We start from the raw sequence: 24,823 nt of genomic DNA on the forward strand, positions 1-24,823 counted from the left end.
GGTTGAAGTTGTTGGAATCAATTGTTAAGGATGTGGTTTCAGGGTACTTGGAGACATGTGATAAAATCGGCTGTTGTCAACATGATTTGCTCAATGGGAGGTCTTGCCTAACAGGTCTTTTGGAATTCTTTGAAAATAACAAGCAGGATAGACAAAGGAGAATTGGTTGATGTGTACTTTCATTTTCAGAAGGCCTTTGACAAAGTGCCACATGAGGCTGCTTAACAAGTTAAGAGCCTATGGTATTACAAGAAAATACTAGCATGGATAAAGCAGTGGCTGAAGAGCAGGAGACCAAGAGTGGTGGTAAAGGGGGCCTTTTCTGGCCGGCTGCCAGTGACTAGTGGTGATCCACAGAGAGGTCTGTGTTGGGACTGACTCTTTTTACATTATATGTCAATTATTTAGATGATTTTATTGCACAGATTGTGGACGATACAAAGATAGGTGGAGGAGCATGTAGTTTTGAGGATGTAAAGAGGCTACAGAAGGACTTAGACAGATCAGGAGAATGGGCAAAGAAGTGGCAATTGGAGTACAGTGTTGGGAAGTGTCTGGTCATGCACTTTGGGAGAAGAAATAAAGTGGGACTTACCGACTCACTGTAATCAACCTTATCAGCTCTGGGGATCTCCCATCCACTGCCAGCAACGTCATTGTCCTCATGCCCCACACCTCCCATTTCTACCTCCTACCCAAGATCCACAAGCCTGCTTGTCCAGGTTGTCCCATTGTTTCAACTTGTTCCTGCCCCACTGAAATCATATCTGCATACCGCGTGTTGTAGCGTGGATGAAATTACCGCAGAGACAGAGTCACTGGTACATACAAAGCAGCTTCTTTATTCGACACAACAAGGTACAGCAGGCATCTTTCCGCAGAAATGTCTGCTGGCTCAATGTGGGCTCGATATTTATATGCTAAACATAGAACATAGAATAGTACAGCACAGTACAGGCCCTTTGGCCCACAATGTTGTACCGACCCTCAAACCCTGCCTCCCATATAAGCCCCCACCTTAGATTCCTCCATATACCTGTCTAGTAGTCTCTTAAACTTCACTAGTGTATCTGCCTCCACCACTGACTCAGGCAGTGCATTCCACGCACCAACCACTCTCTGAGTAAAAAACCTTCCTCTAATATCCCCCTTGAACTTCCCACCCCTTACCTTAAAGCCATGTCCTCTTGTATTGAGCAGTGGTGCCCTGGGGAAGAGGCGCTGGCTATCCACTCTATCTATTCCTCTTATTATCTTGTACACCTCTAATATGTCTCCTCTCATCCTCCTTCTCTCCAAAGAGTAAAGCCCTAGCTCCCTCAATCTCTGATCATAATGCATACTTTCTAAACCAGGCAGCATCCTGGTAAATCTCCTCTGTACCCTTTCCAATGCTTCCACATCCTTCCTATAGTGAGGTGACTAGAACTGGACACAATACTCCAAGTGTGGCCTAACCAGAGTTTTATAGAGCTGCATCATTACATCGCGACTCTTAAACTATATCCCTCGACTTATGAAAGCTAACACCCCATAAGCTTTCTTAACTACCCTATCCACCCGTGAGGCAACTTTCAGAGATCTGTGGACATGTACCCCGAGATCCCTCTGCTCCTCCACACTACCAAGTATCCTGCCATTTACTTTGTACTCTGCCTTGGAGTTTGTCCTTCCAAAGTGTACCACCTCACACTTCTCCGGGTTGAACTCCATCTGCCACTTCTCAGCCCACTTCTGCATCCTATCAATGTCTCTCTGCAATCTTTGACAATCCTCTACACTATCTACAACACCACCAACCTTTGTGTCGTCTGCAAACTTGCCAACCCACCCTTCTACCCCAACATCCAGGTCGTTAATAAAAATCACGAAAAGTAGAGGTCCCAGAACAGATCCTTGTGGGACACCATAGTCACAATCCTCCAATCTTAATGTACTCCCTCCACCACCACCCTCTGCCTTCTGCAGGCAAGCCAATTCTGAATCCACCTGGCCAAACTTCCCTGGATCCCATGCCTTCTAACTTTCTGAATAAGCCTACCGTGTGGAACCTTGTCAAATGCCTTACTAAAATCCATATAGATCACATCCACTGCACTACCCTCATCTATATGCCTGGTCACCTCCTCAAAGAACTCTATCAGGCTTGTTAGACACGATCTGCCCTTCACAAAGTCATGCTGACTGTCCCTGATCAGACCATGATTCTCTAAATGCCTATAGATCCTATCTCTAAGAATCTTTTCCAACAGCTTTCCCACCACAGACGTAAGGCTCACTGGTCTATAATTACCCGGACTATCCCTACTACCTTTTTTGAACAAGGGAACAACATTCACCTCCCTCCAATCCTCCAGTACCATTCCCGTGGACAACAAGGACATAAAGATCCTAGCCAGAGGCTCAGCAATCTCTTCCCTTGCCTCGTGGAGCAGCCTGGGCAATATTCCGTCAGGCCCCGGGGACTTATCTGCCCTAATGTATTTTAACAACTCCAACACCTCCTCTCCCTTTAAGGCAACACAAAGGCAATCGCTACTTAAAAAGTTATAGACGATCCATCTGGACTTATTTCCATCTGGCATAGTTTGCATTTTGTTGTTTGACTGTTTGTGGTTTTTGTATTGCTATATTTATGCTCTATTCTTGGTTGGTGCGGCTGTAACGAAACCCAATTTCCCGCGGGATCAATAAAGTATATCTATCTATCTATAGACAATGCTTCCTATTGAAGTTACATACAAAATATCACACCATCCTTTCCTTCTGACGCCAACATGTCTGGGTTGATATCCACAGCCTTTAGGAATGTGAGTTAAGTCTACGATACATTTACTTGGCATTTCCCGTGCTAACGTAGAAGACAATGACTATTTATAATGTATAGATAATAGTCTTCGAAACTACAGCATCAGGTCAAAACTACGGCGAGCATCTGGTGTTCACACCCTTTGAGGAAGCGCATTGTCAAACAGTTGAAATAGAAGTCTGGTGGCCAAAGTCATTTAAGTGTAAACAAATCATCTACCCCAAAAAAAACTCACTCTAACACCGCGACTCTGTTTTATCCCCTCTAGTCCAGTCCCTTCCGACCTACATCCGTGACACTTCACGTGCTTTCAAGCTTTCAGGCCCCCATCATCTTATTTTCACCATGGATGTCCAGTTCCTATACACCTCCATCCCCCACCAGGAAGGCCTGAAAACTCTGTTTCTTTCTGGACACCGGACAAATCAGTTCCCCTCCACCACAATTCTGCTCCATCTTAGCAGAACTTATCCTCACTCGAAATAATTTCTCCTTGGGCTCCTCCCACTTCCTTCAAACAGAAGGTGTAGCCATTGGCTCGGTCGGCTCAGTGGATCCCAGTCAGCCACGTGGAACAGTCTGTGTTGCAAGCCTGTTCTGGTGCTGGTCCCCCACTTTTGCTATGCTACATCGATGACTGCATTGATGCTGCTTCCTGCATGCATGTGGAGCTCGTGGATTTCATCAAGTTTGCCTCCAACTTCCATCCTGCCCTCAGATTTCAGGCCGAAGGGTCTCGGCCTGAAACATCGACTGTACCTCTTACTAGAGATGCTGCCTGGCCTGCTGCGTTCACCAGCAACTTTGCTGTGTGTTGCTCAGATTTACCTGGTCCATTTCTGACACCTCCCTTCCCTTTCTCAATCTCACCGTCTCTATGTCTGGAGACAGCTTATCTACTGATTTCTATTATAAACTCACAGACTCACAGCTACCTGACTATAGCTCTTCCCAACCGTCACTTGTAAAAATACCATTCCCTTCTCTCAATTCCTCCAACTCTGCCACACTTGCTCTCAGATGAGGCTTTTCATCCAGAATGAAGGAGGTTTCCTCCTTTTTCAAAAAAAGAGGCTTCCCTTCCTTCACCATCAATGCTGCCCTCAATCACATCTTTCCAATTTCACGCACGGCTGCCCTCACCCCATCCTCTCACTACCGTACCAGGGATCGGGTTCCTCTTGTTCTCACCTACCACCCCACCGGCCTCTGCATCCAGCACATAATTCTCTGTAACTTACGCCATCTCCAACAGGATCCCACCACCAAGCACATTTTTCCCTCCCCCTTACTTTCTGCTTTCCGCAGGGATCACTCCCTACATGACTCCCTTGTCCATTCATCCGCCCCATCCCTCCCCACTGATCTCCCTCCTGGCACTTATCCTTGTAAGCGGAACAAGTGCTACACCTCCTCCCTCACTACCATTCAGGGCCCCAAACAGTCTTTCCAGGTGAGGCCACACTTCACCTGTGAGTCTGTTGGGGTCATATACTGTGCCCGGTGCTCCCGGTGTGACCTCCTGTATATCGGTGGGACACGATTTAGATTGGGCGACTGCTTTGCCGAGCACTAACGTTCCATTTGCCAGAAGAAGCGGGAGGCCAAGGACTAACATGTCAGAATGGGAATGGGAAGTGGAATTAAAATGGGTGGCCACTGGGAGATCCTGTTTTTTTCTGGCTGACGAAGTGTAGGCGCTAGGCGAAGCAGTCTTCCAGTCTATGTCGGGTCTCACCGATACAGAGGAGGCCACACCAGGAGCACCGGTTCAGTAGATAACTGACTCATACTCACCTCACCTGGAAGGACTGTTTGAGTCAAGGTATGCAGATACAAGTTCAGTGGGGCAGGAACATGTAGAAATAATAGATCGACCTGGAGAGGTAGGTTTATGGATGATGAGTAGGAGACAGACATGGAAAGTGTGGGTGAGGGAACTATGGGGTTGAAGGCAGTGGATGGAAGATCCCGAGAGTTAATGAGGTCAGTGATGATGTGGGAATTCATGGCCTTGGTGCTCCCTAGTGGGGTCCTGTTTGACGGGTAGGTAAGAGGAGGTATCTGACAGTTATTGCCAGGCCTCAGCAAGGTAGAGGTCAGTCCAGAAATTCCCTCCCCCCACATTCCCCATTCCAATTTCCACTTTTCTTTCTTCCATGACCTTCTGTCCTCTCCTATTGGTTTCCTCCTTTCTCCGGCCCTGTATCCCTTTCACCAATCAACTTCCCATCACTTTAACACAACCCTCCCCCTTCGGGATTCACCTATCACCTTGTGCTTCTCCCTCCCCTCCCTCTACTTTTTAAATCTACTCTGTAATCTCTGGAGAGACAGAGTCACAAAGCAGTTTCTTTATTCGACACAACAAGGTACTGCAGGCATCATATGATCAGAGACGCTTTCGGTAGAAAGGTCTGCTAGCCCAATGTGGGCTCGATATTTATATGCTAAACACAAAAGGCAATCACGACTTAAAGTTATAGACAATGCTTCCTTTTGAAGCTACATACAAAACATCACACCTTCTGACTTCATCCTTTCCTTCCGACGCCAACATGTCTGGGTTGGTATCCACAGCCTTTAGGAATGCAAGTTAAATCCACAATACATTTATTTGGCATTTTACGTGCTAACAGAAGACAATTAATATTTATAAAGTATAGATAATACTGTCTTCGAAACTACTGCATCAGGTCAAACTACGGCACCAGAAGCATCTGGTATTCACACCTTTTTAGGAAGCGCATTGTTGTGGACTCAATCCACAGTACTTTGTCAAATAGAAGTCTGTGGCCAAAGTCATTTAAGTGTAAATGAATCATCTACCCAAAAAACACTCACTCTAACATACTCCTCATCTTTTGTTCTCCAGTCCTGATGAAGGGTCTTGTCCTGAAACGTCAACTGTACTGTTCTCCTTGGCCTGCTGAGTTCCTCCAGCATTTTGTGTGTGTTGCTTGGATTTCCAGCGTCTACAGACTTTCTCTTGTATTTAAAAGGGTAGACTATTTTCTAAATGGAGACAAAATTCAAAATATCTGAGGCACAAAGGGACTTGGGAGTCCTTGTGCAGGATTCCCTAAGGATTAATTTGTAGGTTGAGTCTGTGGTGTGGAAGGCAAATGTGATGTTAGCATTCATTTCAAGAGTCCTGGAATATAAAAGCAGGATGTAATGTTGAAACTTTATAAAGCACTGGTGAGGCCTCACTTAGTGTATTGTGCAGGTTTGGGACTCTTTTCTTTGAAAGGATGTGCTGACATTGGAGAGGGTTCAAAGGAGGTTCACAAAATGATTCTAGGATTGAACGCCTTGTGATATGAAGAGTGTTTGATAGCTCTGGGCCTGTATTCACTACAATTCAGAAGAATGAGGTGATCTCATTAAAACTTAATGAATGGTGAAAAGCCTTGATAGAATGGATGTGGAGAGGATGTTTCCTATGGTAGGAGAGTCTACGACCAGAGGACATAACCTCAGAATAGAGGGGTGTCCTCTTGTAACGGAGATGAGGAATTTCTTTAGCCAGAGGGTTAAGTATCTGTGGAACTTGTTGCCACAGGTAGCTGTCGAGGCCAAATCATTGGGTATATTTAAGGCAGACGCTGATAGATTCTTGATTGGTCAGGGCATGTAGGGATACAGGGAGAAGGCAGGAGATTGGGGCTGAGGGAGTAAGTGAATTAGGCATCTGCTCACCCATTGGCTGAGCAGACCCAATGGGCCAAATGGCCCAATTCTGATCCTAAACAAAATCAAGCTTGCATGCACCCTTGCACTGAGTTGTGGCTGAGAGACGGCCATAGTTAGGAGCTTAACATCAAAGGATATACTTTGTATCAAAAGGACAGGCAGGAAGACACAGGCAGTGGTGTGGCTCTATTGGTAAGAGATGGAATTACATCTTTAGAAAGTGGTGACATAGGGTCAGAGAATGTTGAATCTTTGTGGGTGGAGTTAAGAAACTGCAAGGGTGCAAAAACTATTATGGGAATCGTATATAGGCCTCCAAATCGTAGACAAGATGTGGGGTTGAGATTGCAACGGAAGCTGAGAAGGGCATGTAATAAGGTAATGCCACAATTGCAATGGAGAAGTCTCCCTACCTTCTGTCCAAGACCTCTTTCAGAGTCGATGCCTCCAGAAGACACGGCACATCATTAAAGACCCCTCACACCCTCTTCATGAACTGTTTGTTCTTCTGTCATCAGGCAAACGTTACAGGAGCATCAAAACTAAAACCACAAGGCTACTAAACAGCTTCCTCCCACAGGCAGTCAGACTGCTGAATAGCTGCTCCACCTGACTCTGCTTTGGACACTTTTAACTTGCACTGGACACTTATAACTTGATTTTAACTGACATGTGGCTGTTGTGTTTTACTATTTATTGTTATTTTATTACTTAGTGTTGCGTTTGTTATGTTATGATTGCACTGCCCCTGAGAAATGCTGTCTCATTCTGCCCTGCAGAGCTGATGTACGGTTAGAATGAAAATAAAGATTTTTGAATCTTTTGAATTGAATCTTGAAACTTCAATGTACAAGGGAATTGGGAAAATGAGGTTGGTGTTGGATTGCAAGAAAGGGAATTTGTTGAATGCCTAAGAGATGGCTTTTTAGAGTAGCTTGTGGTTGAGCCTACAAGGGGAAAGGCTATCTAAGATTGGGAGTTGTGTACTAACACAGATCTTATTAGAGCTTAATGTAAAGGAACCCTTAGTTTTGAGATCAGAAGGGTAGAGCTAGTGGGAGATTAGAATTTTCCCAGTATTGATTGGGCCACCTATTGCTAAGGGCCTGGGTGGGGCAGAATTTGTATGGTGCTTCCAAGGTAGTTTCCTCATGCAGCAAAACAGAAAAATCCACTCATGAAGGGGCAATATTGGACCTCCTCTTAGGGAACAAGGCAGGCCAAAAGTAACTGAAATGACAGCTGGGGATACCTCCTCACTGTCTTGAGATGTGATTCTGTAACATTTGTCACTCACAGTTGTATACAGAATCTTCTCCTGTAGCTTTGCTCTGTACTCCACCTTCCTCTATTCATGGACTATGAAGCTAATGAGACTGTTATTGTTACTGACTTTGGTCAGGAAGCTCCTCCACTGCCTCACCATCTGTGTGCCTGTGATACCTTGCAACTCATGACCAGTCTCTTCACACCATAGAGATCTTTCACTATTCTTGATCGAGTTCTACACACAAGGCTACCACCACTGCAATGCTATCACATATTTTCTAGCACTAGGGGTGTATACCTTGCCAAAAATCACTATAGGAATTATTCTCCCCAGATGGTACCGGTGGCCCAAATTTGGGGTCCTGGCTCACGGACTAATTGGGTCCAGTGACCACAGTTCTAGTAGTTATAAAATAGTTATGGAAAAAGAAAGAACGAGTCCAAAGGTTAAAGTTTAGAAATGGAGGACGGCCTGGATGGATGCTGCTTTCCTGCAACAGTGCTCCATGTAGTTGTGCTCAATGGTCGGCTGGGATTTACCTGTGATGTACTGGGCCGTATCAATTACTTTTTGCAGGGTTTTCCAATCAAGGGCTTTGGTGTTTCCATACCAGGAATTCAGGCAACCAGTCAATATACTGTCAATTGCACATCTAGGGAATTGTGCCAGTGACGAATCTTTGCAAACTTCTAAGAAGGTATATGGCTCCATAAATGTGTCAAAAGAAGGGCAAGTAAGTACAGGAGAAATGAGCAATGTATCTTTACAAATAAAATCAGAGTCAAGAATTCAATGACACCATAATTGAAAAGCCATGGTCTACAGGAACGTGGAACCGAATCACGTGATTCAGCTAAGTTATTTTTAAATCAACCAACACAGACAATAGCTTCCTGTGTCATGAATTTGATGAGTTGACACCTGAATTGGTTACATTTATGACACAGACACTGAGTACGAGTAAAACAACAGCAAATGATATAGTTCGAAGTCCATTTATTATCAGAGTACATATACAGTGCCTGGTCTCGGCCTGAAACGTTGACTGCGCCTCTTCCTATAGATGCTGCTTGGCCTGCTGCGTTCACCAGCAACTTTGATGTATGTTGCTTCAACCCCCTTGGAAGTTTTCATGCTTTATTGCTTTACAACGTTGAATCACAGTGGATTTAATTTGGCTTTTTTTGACACTGATCAACAGAAAGAGACTTTTGTGTCAAAGTGAAAACAGTTTTCTACAAAGTGATCTAAATTAATTACAAATATAAAACACAAAATAATTGATTGAGTTGATTGATTCATCCCCTTCAAGTCAGTATTTAGTAGATGCACCTTTGGCAGCAATTACAGCCTTGAGTCTGTGTGGATAGGTCTCTATCAGCTTTGCACATCTAGACACTGCAATTTTTCCCCATACTTCTTTACAAAACTGCTCAAGTTCCATCAGATTGTATGGGTATCATGAATAAACAGATCTTTTTAAGTCCAGCCACAAATTCTCAATTGGATTGAGGTCTGGACTCTGACTTGGCCACTCCAGGACATTAACTTTGTTGTTTTTAAGCCATTCCTGTGTAGTTTTGGTTTTGTGCTAGGTGTCACTGTCTAGCTGGAAAACAAATCTTCTCCCAAGTCACAGTTCTCTTGCAGACTGCATCAGGCTTTCCTCCAGGATTTCCCTGTATTTTGCTGCATTCATTTTACCCTCTACCTTCACAAGCCTTCCGGAGCCTGCTGCAGTGAAGCATCCCCACAGCATGTTACAGCCACCATCATGCTTCACGGTAGAGATGGTGTGTTTTTCATAACGTGCAGTGTTTGGCTTACGCCAGAAGTAGCTTTTAGTCTGATGGCCAAGAAGCTCAATTTTGGTTTCATCAGACCATAGAATCTTCTTCCAGCTGACTTCAGAGTATCCCACATGCCTTCTGGCAAACTCTAGCTGAGATTTCATTTGAGTTTTTTTCAACAGTGCCTTTCTCTTTGTCATTCTCCCATAAAGCCGTGACTGGTGAAGAACCCAGGCAACAATTATTCAATTATGCAGTCTCTCAGCTATTGAAACTTGTACTTCCTCCAGAGTTATTATAGTGGCCTCCCTCACCAGTCCCCATCTTGTACAGTCACTCTATTTTTGAGGACGGCCTGCTCTAGGCAGATTTACAGCTGTGCCATATTCTTTCCATTTCTTGATGATTGTCTTAACTGTGCCTCAAGGGATATTCAACGACTTGGAAATATTCTTTTATCCATCTTCTGACTTGTGTTTTTCAATAACCTTCTCATGGAGTTGCTTGGAGTATCCTTTTACGTTTGTGGTGTAGTTTTTGCCAGGATACTGACTCACCAGCAGTTGCACTTCCCAGGTGCAGGTGTATTTTAACCGCATTCAATTGAAACACCTTGACTGCACACTGTGATCTTTATTTAACTAATTAAAAGACTTCAAAATCCAATTGGCTGCAATGGTGATTTAGTGTGTCATATTAAAGAGGGTGAATACTTAATCAATCAATTATTTTGTATTTTATATTTGTAAATAATTCCAATCACTTTGTAGAGATCTGTTTTCACTTCGACTGACATTTCCTGTCTGTCACCTTATGTACAGAACTTCTGTGTCTAGCACCACTTTACAGACACACAATCAATTTGTGTACACAAGCTCTGAGTCAGAGTCAGAATCAGGTTTATTATCACCGGCACATGAGGTGAAATTTGTTGACTTGGCAGCAGCAGGTCAATGCAATACATAATCTGGCAGAGAGAAAAAATAAATAAAATAAAACATAATAATAAGTAAGTCAATTACATATATTGAGTAATTATTTAAAAATGTGCAAAACAGTAATACTGTATATTAAAGTGGGTAGTGTCCAAAGCTTCAAAGTCCATTCAGGAATCGGATGGCAGAGGGGAAGAAGCTGTTCCTGAATCGCTGAGTGTGTGCCTCAGGCTTCTGTACCTCCTGCCTGATGGTAACAGTGAGAACAGGGCATGCCCTGGGTGCTGGAGGTCTTTAACAATGGACGCTGCCTTTCTGAGATACCACTCCCTTAAGGTGTCCTGGGTACCTTGTAGGCTAGTGCCCAAGATGGAGCTGACTAGATTTACAACTTTCTGCAGCTTCTTTCGGTCCTGTGCAGTAGCCCCTCCATACCAGACAGTGATGCAGCCTGTCAGAATGTTCTCCACAGTACAACTCTTGAAGTTTATGAGTGTATTTGTTGACATGTCAAATCGCTTCATACTCCTAATAAAGTATAGACGTTGTCTTGCCTTCTTTATAGATGCATCAATGTTTTGGGACCAGGTTAGATCCTCAGAAATCTTGACACCCAGGAACTTGAAGCTGCTCACTCTCTCCATTTCTGATCCCTCTATGAGGATTGGTATATGTTCCTTCGTCTTACCCTTCCTGAAGTCCACAATCAGCTCTTTTGTCTTACTGACGTTGAGTGCCAGGTTGTTACCGTGACACCACTCCATTAGTTGGCATATCTCACTCCTGTATGCCCTCTCGTCACCACCTGAGACTCTACCAGCAATGGTTGTATCATCAGCAAATTTATAGATGGTATTTGAGCTATGCCTAGCCACACAGTCATGTGTATACAGCAAGCAGAGCAGTGGGCTAAGCACACACCCCTGAGGTGCGCCAGTGTTGATCGTTAGCGAAGGAAATATGTTATCACTAATGCATACAGACTGTGGTCTTCTGGTTAGGATGTCGAGGATCCAATTGCAGAGGAAGGTACAGAGGCCCAGGTTCTGCAACTTCTCAATCAGGATTGTGGGAATGATGGTATTAAATGCTCAGCTATAGTTGATGAACAGCATCCTGACGTAGGTGTTTGTGTTGTCTAGGTGATCTAAAGCCGTGTGAAGAGCCATGGAGATTGCGCCTTATGAAACTATCTTATGTATTTATAGTTATTGTGTATTTTATTGCTGTGTTCTTTACTTTAGTTTTTTTTGTGCTGGATTTGGTCAGGAGTAACAATTATTTAATTTTCCTTTACACTTGTGTACTGGAAATGACATTAAACAATCTCGAATCCTGAACACAACTTATTGAGTCCTTGAAAATGAGTCTGTAGGTTGTGGAATCAGTTTGCTGTTGAGATGAGTGAAGTTATCCACACTGATACAAGAGCCTGATGGCTGAAGAGTAAATAACTGTTCCTGAACCTGGTTGCGTGGGCCCTGAGGCTCTGGTGCCTCCTTCCTGAAGGCAGCAGCAAGGGGAGCGTGTCCCAGCTGGTGGGGATCCTTTGATGACGGAGGAGCAGAATAAAGACATTCAGCTCATCAAATCTGCCCCATGGATGATCTTATTTTCCAATCTCATTCTCCCACCTTTGTTGTTTGATATTTAATAGTGATTTCCACACTTTTTTTTTGTGAACACACCTTGGTAATGTGTTATGAAAAGATGGAGTAAGCTCAGACTTTTCTCTTTGGAGTGAAGGTGAATTAATAGAGATGTAAATGATAAGAGGCATAAGATGGACAGTCAGAAATGCTTAGTACACAGGGGCATAATTTTAAGGTAATCAGAGGAAAGTGTAGGCAGGTTGTCAAGAGGTTATTTTAAAAAAGTGTGGAACACTTTCCACCACACACCTATAGAAGTTTGTCAAAATTTTAACGACATTCCAAATCTCCACATCCTCCTGAGGAAGCAGAAGTGACGTTGTGCTTTCTTTGTAATTACGTTTACGGACCCAGAACAGATCCTCTGCGATAGTGACACCCAGAAATTTAAAGTTACTGACTCTCTCCACCTCGGAGGATAACTGGCTCATAGACTTCTGGTTTCCCTGTCCTGACGTCTACAATCAGTTCCTTGGTTTTACTGACATTGAGTGGGAGGTTGTTGTTACTACACCAACAGGGATGGTGCTAGAGACAGAAACATTAGAGGCATTTAAGAAGTTCTTAAATAGGCACATGGATGAAAGAAACATTGAGGTTTATGTAAGATGGAAGGATTAGATTGATCTTAGAGCAACTTAAAAGGATAGCCTGTAATGTGATGTAACATTCTATGTAAACTGCAGTGAATGCCATTTTGATACTCAATCCATACTTCAATATGCAGTAAGAGACCCATGCATATCAGTGCCCTATTCTAGTGTTCTAACACTCAGCGTCCTTTACGACACAAGGCTGAAACTGTTCATAAACACAAAGATTCTGCAGACACTAGGAACCCCAAAGAATGGTCTTGGCCCAAAACATCAACTGTTATTCCTCTCCATAGATGTTGCCTGTCCTGCTGAATTTCTCCAGCATGTTGTGTGTGATTCTGAGGAACTTTGTTCTCTGACTGGTTCAGAGAGTGTAAATCTCCAACATAACCTCATTTTGAGGAAAGAGCCATTTATTATTCAAGATTTTTTAATGTCATTTCCAGTACACAAGTGTAAAAGGGAACAAAATAATTGTTACTCCAGTTCCAACACACAATAATAAAAGCAATAAATATAAATACATAAGATAGCTTATATACATTGATTGTATGTCCATAAAGTGACACTAGACAAGAGTGTCTGTACACAAGTTAACTGACAGGAAATGATGCGAGTAGTGGCGGCTGGGAGTATGGAGGGGTGGGTTAGTGGGTGGATGTGTTAATCAGCCTTACTGAATGGGGAAAGAAACTGTTTTTGAGTCTGGTCTTCCTGGCATGGACGCTATGCAGCCTCCTCCTGGATGGGAGTGGGACAGACTGTTCATGAACAAGGTGGGTGGGATTCTTGGTAAGTTATTAGCCCATTTAAGAGACCACAAGACATAGGAACAGAATTAGGTTATTCGGTAGAGGTGATTGTACAGGCAGGGAAGGAGGGATATTGATGAAATGTAGGCAGATGAATTTAATTTGGTATTACTGTTGGCACAGAGAATGCAGGTTGAAGGGCCTGTTCCTGTATTCTACTGCTCTGTTCTGAAGGGATCACCCTCCTACAACAAAGATACAGTGGAATTTCTGCTGAGCGCATGGAATCTTTGGAATTCTGTTTCCAAGCTGCTGCAGGGAGTTTTCCTGTGGGTGTATGTGATTCTGGAGAAACAGGCATCTGAGGCTAAGATCAGCTTAGTTGTAAACTGACAGAATGGCAGGAAGTTATCTTACTCAAAATATGTTCCTGGTGCCCCAGGCCTTGTGTGGTTCTCTTCAAGTTACGATACCCTATAGCCATACAAACCTGTGAGACATGCTACAAAAATGCACGGCCTCTGCTCTGTTGGATTGTACAGATGTCTGTCAGGTCAAGCTGGTAGATTCAGAACCCCACAAGAGGTCCTTCAGTTCTGGGTTGTCATTGACAGCTGGTTTGGGGTGGGGGGGTGGGGGGGGGAGCGGTCAGATGGTATTCCCATGAGGTTTCCCAGTACCAAACCAGCTGACCCTCCTGGGAATGAACAGGACCCCAGTCCAATTCCAGCAACTGAGAGATGCTGGGGACAGAAGCGCAACAGTGCCTTTATTTCCTGTGGAGCACCAAGAAAGCTCACCTCCATCCCAGGATACTGACGGACTTTTACCACTGTACCATTGAGAGCATACTCACCAACTGCATCTCAGTGTGGTATGGCAATTGTCCCGTATCAGACCGCAAAGCACTCCAGTGTGTAGTGAAAACTGCCCAGTGGATTATCGGCACCCAATTGCTCACCATTGAGAACATCTACCATAAACACTGCCTGGGGAGGGCGAAAAGCATTATCAGGGATGCATCTCACCCTAACCATGGACTTTTTACTCTCCTCCCATCTGGTAGGCGCTACAGGAGCCTCCGCTCCCGCACCAGCAGGCACAGGAAGAGCTTCTTCCCTGAGGCTGTGACTCTGCTGAACCTCACATCACAGCGCTAAGCAGTACTGCACCCATATTGTACTGTCTCAGTACTTCTATATTAGTGTGCTGTAGCACTTTTTATTCGCAGTTATTTTGTAAATAACACTATTCTTTGCATTTCTGGTTAGATGCTAACTGTATTTCATGGGCTTTGTATCTGTACTCGGCACAATGACAATAAAGTTGAATCTAATCTAATCTAAGACCATAAAATATAGGAGCGGAAGTAGGCCATTCGGCCCATTGAGTCTGCTCTGCCATTCAATCATGGGCTGATCCAATTCTTCCAGTCATCCCCACTCCTCTGCCTTCTCCACATACCCTTTGATGCCCTGGCTAATCAACAACCTATCCATCTCTGCCTTAAATACGCCCAATGACTTGGCCTCCACAGCCACTTGTGGCAACAAGTTCCAGATTTATAATGAATTATAGAAATTCTCACCACAGGATGTGTTGTAAATCCAAGAGATTCTGCAGATACTGGAAATCCATATGCTGGAGGAACTCTGCAGGTCAAGCAGCATCTATGAAGGGGAATAAACAGCTGATGTTTCGAACCAAGACCCTTCAACAGCCCATAAAGTTGACTCTTTATTCCTCGCCAGAAACGCAGCCTGAACAGCTGAGGTTCAGAAGTCCACACTGATCTGAAAATTACTCAACTTAACAGCTGGACAATCTCGGACAGTGGGAGATTTTCATGCCACCATAATTGTAGCCCCCCTGGCCACCCTCAGGGTCGCTCGGCTCGCTGTCGCCTAGGGAAACAACCCTCGGCCCCGCCAAACTGGGTAATTAGTTTGTGTGGATGCTGTGTGATGTACCCCACCCCGCCCAAATAACAGACAATACACCAGATACGATTAAATGATTTAGTTTATAGATATTACTGGAACTATATAATTAATAGAGAGTAAAATATAAAAGGAAAATAAAAGGCACCACACTTAACAAAGTTCAATCTCTATGTGCACAAAACAGTTGGAGCTCAGGACCCTTCTTCTTCACCCTGCGACCCCTCGGACCAGTCGCCTGGGACCAACAACGGTGGTCGACCAGACGCTCCACACGAGTCAGTCTCCGTCTCCCCTCCTCGCCGAACGCCCCGCTCGGGGTCCGACCCCGTTAGCGGAGTCACAGCACCTGGTCCATCCTGTCTCGCTCTCCCGCCTTCTCCCCAAAACCCCGCGCATACAAATCTTCCAGATACACCAAAATCATAACAACTATCCCAACTGGTTAATAGCACCCTGCTGTCTGTATTAACCCAAGCAAATGTCTAGAGAGACTTTCTCAGCATTTAACGTAACAAAGAAGCCATTTTAATTAGCCTACGCAGTAACATAAGACACGAAACCCCCTTACATAATAATTTGAGAAATTACATATTGCTTGAACAAAAATGGACAAAAAGCAGTCAGATTGTTAAAATATTTGAAATTCACAAAATGTGCAAAGTTTTTAAGACCTTAAGACCATGAGATCTGGGGCAGAATTAGCCTATTTGGCCAGTTGAGTCTGTTCTGTCATCAGCTATCATGGCTGATCCAAATTTCCTCTCATCCCCAGTCTCTTGTCTTCCTCCTATATCCCTTCATGCCCTGACCAACTAAGAATCTATCAACATCTGCCTTAAATATACATAAAGACTTGGCCTCCACAGCTGCCTGTGGTAAAGAATTGCAGAGATTAGACACTCTTTGGCTAAAGAAATGTCTCTTCATCTCCATTCTAAAAGGACAACCCTGTATTCTGAGGCTGTGCCCTCTGGTCTTAGATTCTCCCATCATAGGAAACATTCTCTCCAAAAACGCTATCAGGGTCTTTCACCATTCACTAAGTTTTAATGAGGTCACCTCTCATTCTTCTGAGTTCCAGTGGTCTGATGGTTTGATTTCATTTTTCACCAACACAGCAATGACACCCCCTCTGCCTTCCTGCCTATCATTTCGATACGTGTATCCTTGTACCTTAAACTCCCAGCTATAATCTTTCAGTCATGATTCAGTGATGCCCACATCATACCTGCCAATCTGCAACTGTGCTGTAAGTTTACTAACCATATTCCGTATACTGCACATTCAAATACATCTTCAGTACTGTAATCACCTTTTTTGATTTTGCCCACCTTTGACGTTGCAACTCATTCTGTTGACTGCAACTTTGCTTTATCAACAGCCTCTCCTCACTACAACATTGCCTCTGCTTGTAAACAAGATACCCCATTTTCAGCACTATTATCTGCCTTCCCCATGATATGTTTTGCAGCTCAGGGCACCAGTCGCACCATGCTCAACCTCTTGATCCCTAACATTGTCTGAGGTCTCACCAACATCTGCCTCCACAACCTCTCCACTAACTGCTCTGGCACATTGGTTCCCATCCTTCTGCAACTCTAGTTTAAACCCCACCATGCAGCATTAACAAACCTTCCTGCTAGGATATTAGTCCCCTTCCAGTTCAGGTGCAAACCGTCCCTTCTGTACAGGTCCCATCTTCTCTGGAAGAGAGCCCAATGACCCAAAAGTATTATGCTCTCCATCCTACACCAACTCCTTAGCCACCTATTAAATTGTACAATCTTCCTAGTTCTGGCCTCACTAGCAAATGGCACAGGTAGCAATCCTGAGATCACAATCCTGGAGGTCCTGCTCTTTAACTTGGCACCCAATTCCCTATGCACAGCTTATCACTTCTCTTACCCATGTCATGGACCACAACTTCTGGCTGTTCACCATCCCACTTAACGCTGAGAACTCAATCCAAGATATCCCGGACATAGACAACCAGGAGGCAACATACAATCCGGGAATCTCATTCTCACCCACAGAACCTCCTATCCATTCCCCTTAACTAACGAATCCCCTATCACCACAGAGTGTCTTTTCTCAACCCTTCCCTTTGAGTCACAGAGGAAGTACCAGAGATCTGACTATTCCAACATCACCCGCCCCACCAACAGTATCCAAAGTGATATACCTGTTGTTGAAAGGGATGGCCACAGGGGTACACTGACTCTTAACCCCTTTCCCCTTCCTATCACCCATTTCCTGTGCCATGCACCTTGGGTGTAACTACCTCTATATGTCCGATCTATCTCTCCCTCCAGAGTTCATCCAGTTCCAACTCCTTAAAGCAGAGTTTTAGAAACTGCAGCTGGATGCACGTCTTACAGTTGTCGTCCTCAGGGACACTGCAGGTGTCTCTGCCTTCCCACGTTCTGCAAGAGAAGCTTTCCACTGTCCTTGCTGAGCAGGTATAAAGGAGGAAACAAAAATAAGCTTTTCTTTCCTCTGCTTTCTCTGGGTGATGAAGCTTTTCGTCACTGAAGCCTCGAAGAGTTAAAGCCTCAAGATCACCACTCGACTCTGCCCACTCTGGTGATGGCCACTGCGACCGTGCTGCACTTGCACCACCTCCCTTTAATTGCTCTAATTGATCCCAAACACCAACTGGTCACTAAATATATGCCAATACAACCCTGAGATTGATTTTCCTGTGGGCATTCACAGAAACAAGAGAGTTACAAAACGGACAAACAACCAGTGTGCAAAAGACAAACGCACAAATACAAAAATAAGGTAATAAATAAAAGATAATTACAGACTGCAGGTTGCAGTAGGATTGGTTCAGAATCATATTTACAAGCTTTGTAAGCTGCCCACAGTCACCATCTTAACAGTGTAATATAGGTTCACAGGCTAGCTAATGTTCCAGGGGGTGATGCGATCACTGATGCCAGGAACACCTAACCCAGCTTGTCCGGTGCGTCAAGTTCCAGCAGTACTTCAGACAGCAGCAACAGTGAAGCTATCCAGGTCAGGCAGCACTTGTGGGGATGGGCTGGGAAAGGAGATTTATGTCCAGGATCTGGCACATCTCCAGCTGAGGAGCAAAGATGCTGGTCCCACCAGCCCCAAGCATCCTTAAGCCATTTTTCAAAGTTCAATGGAAATTTATTATCCAAGTACATAATGTCACAGATTAATTTTCATACAGGTATTTATAAAGAAATACAATAACATTTATCTCAAAAACTAAGGTTATATATTATATTACACTCAAGATTCAAGATTATTCAATGTCATTTCCAGTGCACAAGTGTGTAAGAGAACAAAATCATTGTTACTCCAGATCCGAAGCAGCACAAAAAAAAGATGAAGACAGTAATAATAAAACAATAAACACAAGTACACACGACAACTTAATGTACATCGATTGATTGTATGTCCATAAAATGACACTAGACACAGGAGTGTCTGTACAAAAGGTGACTCTGACAGGGTAAAGTCATGGTGGTTGGGGGTGTGGAGGGGTGGGTTAGTGGGTGGAGGTGTTGATCAGCCTTACTGCTCGGGGAATGAAACTTTTGAGTCTGGTGATTTTGGCATGAATCCCTGATCTGAGTGGGAATAATGTACATTATTTTATTGGTGCAGGGGGCAAGGATTCAGATTGCTGGATCATTGGGACTACTTCTGGGGTAGGTGTGCTTGTGACCTGTACAAAAGGAACAGGTTGCACTCAAATCTGAGGACGACCAATATTTTTGCGGGCACGTTTGCCAGAGCTGTTGGGAGTGGTTTAAACTAACATGGCAGGGCGATGATATCCAGTACGAGAGAGCTGAGGATGAGCCAGCAGGTTTACAAGTAGATGATGGGTGTAACATGAATGCAAGGAGGGACACAGACAGAGCACACGTTGTACCACAGAGGCAAAATTCAATGCAGGACTGAAAGTGCTGTATTTAAATGTGTGTAGCATTTGGAATACGGTGGACAAACTCTTGGCACAATTAGAGATTGGTCAGTATGACATTGTGGGCATTACTCAGTCGTGGCTGAAAGAAGGCTATAGCTGGGAGCTTAACATCAAAGGATATACTTTCTATCAAAAAGGATAGGCAGGAAGACATAGGTGATGGTGTGGCTCTGTTGGTAAGAGACGGAATTACATCTTTAGAAAGAGGTGACACAGGGTCAGAGAATGTTGAACCTTTGTGAGTGGAGTTAAGAAACTGCAAGAGTAAAAAACCATTATCAGAATCATACATAGGTCTCCAAATAGTAGCCAAGGTGAGTAGTTGAGATCGTAAAGGGAGCTGGAAAAGGCTTGTTAAAAGGCAATAACCCAGAACTTATTAGTTAGCTTAAAGGAACCCTTAGGAGGCTGTGATCATAGTATGATTGAATCCATACTGCAATTTGAGAGGAAGAAGCACATGTCACATGTATCAGTATCGTAATGGAATAAAGGGAATTACAGAGACATGACAGGGGAGCTTGCCCGGATGGATTGGAGGATGATGGCAGAACAAGGGCTGCTGAAGTTTCAGGGAATAATTCACAAGGCGTAGGATAGATGTGTCCCACAGTAGTTCTCAAATGCAGGGCTAGGCAGCCACGGCTGACAGGGAAGTTAAGGACTGCATAAAAGCCAGAGAAAGGGCATACAAAGGTGAGTGGGAAGTTGGATGATTGGGAAGCTTTTAAGGCAACTAAAAAAGCTACAAGGGAAATGATGAAGTATGAGGGCAAACTAGCTAATAATATAAAGCAGGATATTAAAAGGTTTTCCTCAGTTGTATAAAGTTATCAGGTAGGTGAGAGTTGATATTGGACGACTGGAAAATGATGCAGGTGAGGTAGTAATGGGGGACAAAGAAATGGCTTTGTTTCAGTCTTTACTGTGGAAGACATAACCGTATGCCTGAGGTCCACAAGTGTCAGGGAACAGGAGTGAGTGCCATTGCTATTACTAAGGAAAAAGTGCTAGGCAGACTCAAAGGTCTTAAAATGGATCAGTCACCTGGTCCAGAGTCCTGAAAGATGTTGCTGAAGAGATAACGGATGCATTGGTCATGATCTCTTTCAAGAATCACCTGATTCTGGCATGGTCCCAGAGGACTGGAAGATTGCAAATGTCATTCCACTCTTTGAGAGGAACGCAAAACAGAGGAAATTATAGGCCAGTTAGCCTAACCTCAGCGATTGGGAAAATGTTGGGAGTCCATTATCAAGGCCTAGGTTTTGGGGTACTTGGAGACTAATGATAAAATAAGTCAAAGTCAGCATGATTTTTGTCAATGGAAATCTTGCCCAATGAATCTGTTCGAGCTCTTTGAGGAAGTAACAAGCAGGGTGGACAAAGGAGAGGCACTGATGTCATTCACTTAGATTTTCAGAAGGCATTTGATAAGGTGTCTCACATGAGGCACATAACAAGATAAAATCCTATGGTTTTACAGGAAAGATACTGGCTGACAGGCAGGAGGCAGCGAGTGGGAATAAAGGGGGCCTTTTCTGGTTGGCTGCCAGTGATTAGGGGCATTCATATGGGATCAGTAAGGGGATTGCTACTTTTCACATTGTCAATGATTTAGTTTGTGGAATGGATGGTTTTCTGGCAAAGTTTGCAGATGATGTGAAGATAGAAACATAGAAACATAGAAAATAGGTGCAGGAGTAGGCCATTCGGCCCTTCAAGCCTGCATCGCCATTTATTATGATCATGGCTGATCATCCAACTCAGAACCCTGCCTTCCCTCCATACCCCCTGACTCCTGTAGCCACAAGGGCCATATCTAACTTCCTTTTAAACATAGCTAATGAACTGGCCTCAACAGTTTGCTGTGGCAGAGAATTCCACAGATTCACCACTCTCTGTGTGAAGAAGTTTTTCCTAATCTCGGTCCTAAAAGGCTTCCCCTCTATCCTCAAACTGTGACCCCTCGTTCTGGACCTCCCCAACATCGGGAACAATCTTCCCGCATCTAGCCTGTCCAATCCCTTTAGGATCTTATACGTTTCAATCAGATCCCCCCTCAATCTTCTAAATTCCAACGAGTACAAGCCCAGTTCATCCAGTCTTTCTAGGTGGAGGGGTAGGTAGTGCTGAGGAAGCAATGTGATTGTAGCAGGACTTAGACAAATTGGAAGAATGGCCAAAATGTGGCAGATGGAATGCAATGTTGGGAAATGTACAATAATGCATTTTGGTAAAAGGAACAATAAGGCAGACTTATCTAAATGAGAAGGTTCAAACATCAGAGGTGAAGAGGGCCTGAATGTCCTCGTGCAAGACTCCCAGAAGGTTAATTTACAGGCTGTGTCTGTGGTAAAGGGAAATGCAATGTCAGCATTTATTTCAAGGGGAATAGAATATAAAAACAAGGAGATAATGCTGAGGCTTTATATGATACTAGTCAGGCTGCACAACATCTCTGAAAGGATGTGTTGTCATTGGAGAGAGTCCAGAGAAGGCTCACGAGGATGATTCTAGGAATGAAAGGGTTAACATACAAGGACTGTTTGGCAGCTTTGGGCCTGTACTCACTGGAATTTAGAAGAATGCAGGGGGATCTCATTGAAACCTGCCGAATGTTGAAAGGACTGGATGAGGTGGATGTGGAGAGGATGTTTCCTATGGTGGGGGTATCCAGAACATGAGGGTGCAGCCTCAAATTAAGGGGGCAACCTTTTAGAATAGAATGGAGGATTTTTTTTTTTAGCGAGAAAGTGGTGAACCTGTGGGATACTCTGCGGAGGCGGAGGCCAAAGCAGAAGCTGACTGGTCAAGGCATCACGGGATTATGGTGCAAGGGCAGGTGTATAGGGGTTGAATAGGTGATGGGATCAGCCATGACGAAATGGCAGAGTGGACTCGATGGGCTGAATGGCCCAATTCTACTCCTGTACTAAATGTCAATATAATTAATATTTTACATTACAACAAAAGCAATGTGAAGCGAGAGGTTAAGAGTGAAAGGTCAAATGTATAAAGGGCACTTCAATCAGAGGGTGGTGAGTGTGTGAAAGCGGGTTTGATTTCAGTACTTAAAAAGAAATTTGTATTGGTATATGGATGGGAAGGTGTGGAGGGCTATGGTCCAGACTGATAGGACTAAGCAGATTAATAACTCTGCACCAAGAGCCTGCAGCAGTGCTGGAGTATTCTATAACTCTTAAACTCCGAGTTTGGCCATGGCCCAACAGCTTGAGCATCTCCCCACCTCCACAGATGGTGCCTGACCTGCTAAGTTTCTCCAGCAACATCTTCCTTTTGCTCCAGTTTGTTAACTTTCTAATTGTACAGGAGTTCTGTCAACCCCAGCTGTGCTTACGTCAGGCAGATGGAATGGGGACTGGCATCAGCATTAAATAATCTGGATAAATGGGAGGTTATCCACTTGGTGGTAAAAACAGGAAGGCAGATTATTATCTAAATGGAGTCAAGTTAGGAAAAGGGGAAGTACAATGAGATCTAGGTGTTCTTGTACATCAGTCACTGAAAGCAAGCATGCAAGTACAGCAGGCAGTGAAGAAAGCTAATGGCATGCTGGCCTTCATAACAAGGGGAATTGAGTATAGGAGCAACGAGGTCCTTCTGCAGTTGTACGGGGCTCTGGTGAGACCACACCTGGAGTACTGCGTGCAGTTTTGGTCTCCAAATTTGAGGAAGGACATTCTTGCTATTGCGGGAGTGCAGCGTAGGTTCACAAGGTTAATTCCTGGGATGGCGGGACTGTCATATGTCGAAAGATTGGAGCGGCTGGGCTTGTATACTCTGGAATTTAGAAGGCTGAGAGGGGATCTTATTGAAACATACAAGATTATTAAGGGATTGGACACGCTGGAGGCAGGAAGCATGTTCCTGCTGATGGGTGAGTCCAGAACCAGAGGCCACATTTTAAGAATTAGGGGTAGGCCATTTAGAACGGAGTTGAGGAAAAATTTTTTCACCCAGAGAGTGGTGGATATATGAAATGCTCTGCCCCAGAAGGCTGTGGAGGCCAATTCTCTGGATGCTTTCAAAAAAGAGATGGATAGAGCTCTTAAAGATAGCGGAATCAAAGATTATGGGGATAAGTCCTGACGAAGGGTCTCGGCCTGAAACGTCGACTGCGCCTCTTCCTATAGATGCTGCTTGGCCTGCTGCGTTCACCAGCAACTTTGATGTGTGTTGTTATGGGGATAAGGCAGGAACTGGATACTGATAGTGGATGATCAGCTATGATCACAGTGAATGGCGGTGCTGGCTCGAAGGGTCGAATGGCCTACTCCCGCACCTATTGTCTATACTGTAGCAGGTTGCTGCAGAGAGCTAGCACGGAACTGGGGGCCGAATAGCCTGCCGCGTTCGTCATTTCCCCTCCCTGGGCACTCGTCCGGCAGCACGGGGATCACGTGATGACGGCGTGAGGGTGGGGCACCGGGGCCGAGAGCGCCAACACCCTCACCCGGTCCGGTCCAGCCACCCGCCCGCCTACCTACCACCTCCAGAACTCCCTCACCCCGTCAGCTGGGCCTACGCCGTCTCTCCGCCGCTCCGTGCTCGAAGTTGAGTGGATACCGTGATCGGTGAGTGACGAACAGCCAGTAGGAGTTGGAGTTGCCTTCTCCTGGGGAAGACAGCATGAGGTATTCCCATCAGAGCGGACAGTATAAATCTTTCCCCTTCCTCATGGCTAACACGTCCACCCCTCCGCCACAGCCGAGCGCTCAGCTCGGACTAAATTCCCCCGCCGTCGCGCAATTTATAGACCGCGCCCGGAAACGAGGCTGTGCACGTCAACAGAGCGGACGATACCAACTCATGGGCACTCAACCTGCCGCTGCAAGGGGTGGTGATCAAACTATCCGAAACACATTTGATATAAAATCCGCACACAATAAGCTGGTCCTCCGAAATCCTCATTTAAAATACTTGGTACAACGTCTATCGGTGCTTTGTGTGACGATTTGAGGTGATTTCTACCCGCCTTCGCCTCTCGGCTCTCCTCCAGAACCCCCGTGGCACATGGCTGGTGGCACGGCCGCGGGTCCCTGGTGACGTCATTGAGGGGCGGAACTGGCTGGTTGAGTTTGGCCGAGGGTCGGATCCGGGTGTCGGTGGCGCCGCGCTCCGTCTCCCCCCCCTCCCCCTCCCCTCCCCGCCCAGCGTGCGGTGTTGCTCTTTGTCATCGGAGCCGGTGGAGCGGAGAGCGGCGGGCCCGGTCGCAGGCATGACATCGCAAATCGACAGCGAAGTTCGTGCAGGTGAGGAGTGCGGAGGCTGCGGGGTGGGGGTTGGTTTTGGGGCGTGTGGTGGCCGGAGAATGTCTTTGTAATGGAGTGCATGGGACTGGGCGCGTCCCAGTCGCTCCGTCTTCCCTTCCCCTTCACTTTTAGGCTTG

The 24,823-nt window shown here is 45.0% G+C and overlaps 1 protein-coding gene and 1 long non-coding RNA gene across 4 annotated transcripts in view; one reads left to right on the forward strand and one right to left on the reverse strand.

Annotated features, from left to right (window-relative positions):
* Positions 1–8,782: 8,782 nt before the first annotated feature.
* Positions 8,783–24,077, reverse strand: LOC134345096 (uncharacterized). Its single transcript, XR_010017600.1, has 3 exons — positions 23,942–24,077; positions 15,089–15,170; positions 8,783–10,532 (listed from the first exon to the last, which is right to left on the reverse strand). It is a non-coding gene; the product is annotated as an uncharacterized LOC134345096 (long non-coding RNA).
* Positions 23,396–24,823, forward strand: part of LOC134345095 (PHD finger protein 23A-like) — a 41,262-nt gene continuing 39,834 nt past the window's right edge. For 2 of the 3 annotated variants that reach the window (XM_063045255.1, XM_063045254.1), the window contains exon 1: positions 24,500–24,686. In XM_063045255.1, coding sequence (XP_062901325.1) covers positions 24,653–24,686 — 34 coding nt within the window. In that variant the 5' untranslated portion in view covers positions 24,500–24,652. Of the gene's footprint in view, positions 24,009–24,499; positions 24,687–24,823 lie in introns of those variants that run through there. The other variant, XM_063045256.1, reaches the window with a different exon arrangement.

Source organism: Mobula hypostoma, chromosome 4, assembly GCF_963921235.1.
Source record: "Mobula hypostoma chromosome 4, sMobHyp1.1, whole genome shotgun sequence".
Taxonomy (NCBI): Eukaryota; Metazoa; Chordata; class Chondrichthyes; order Myliobatiformes; family Myliobatidae; genus Mobula; species Mobula hypostoma.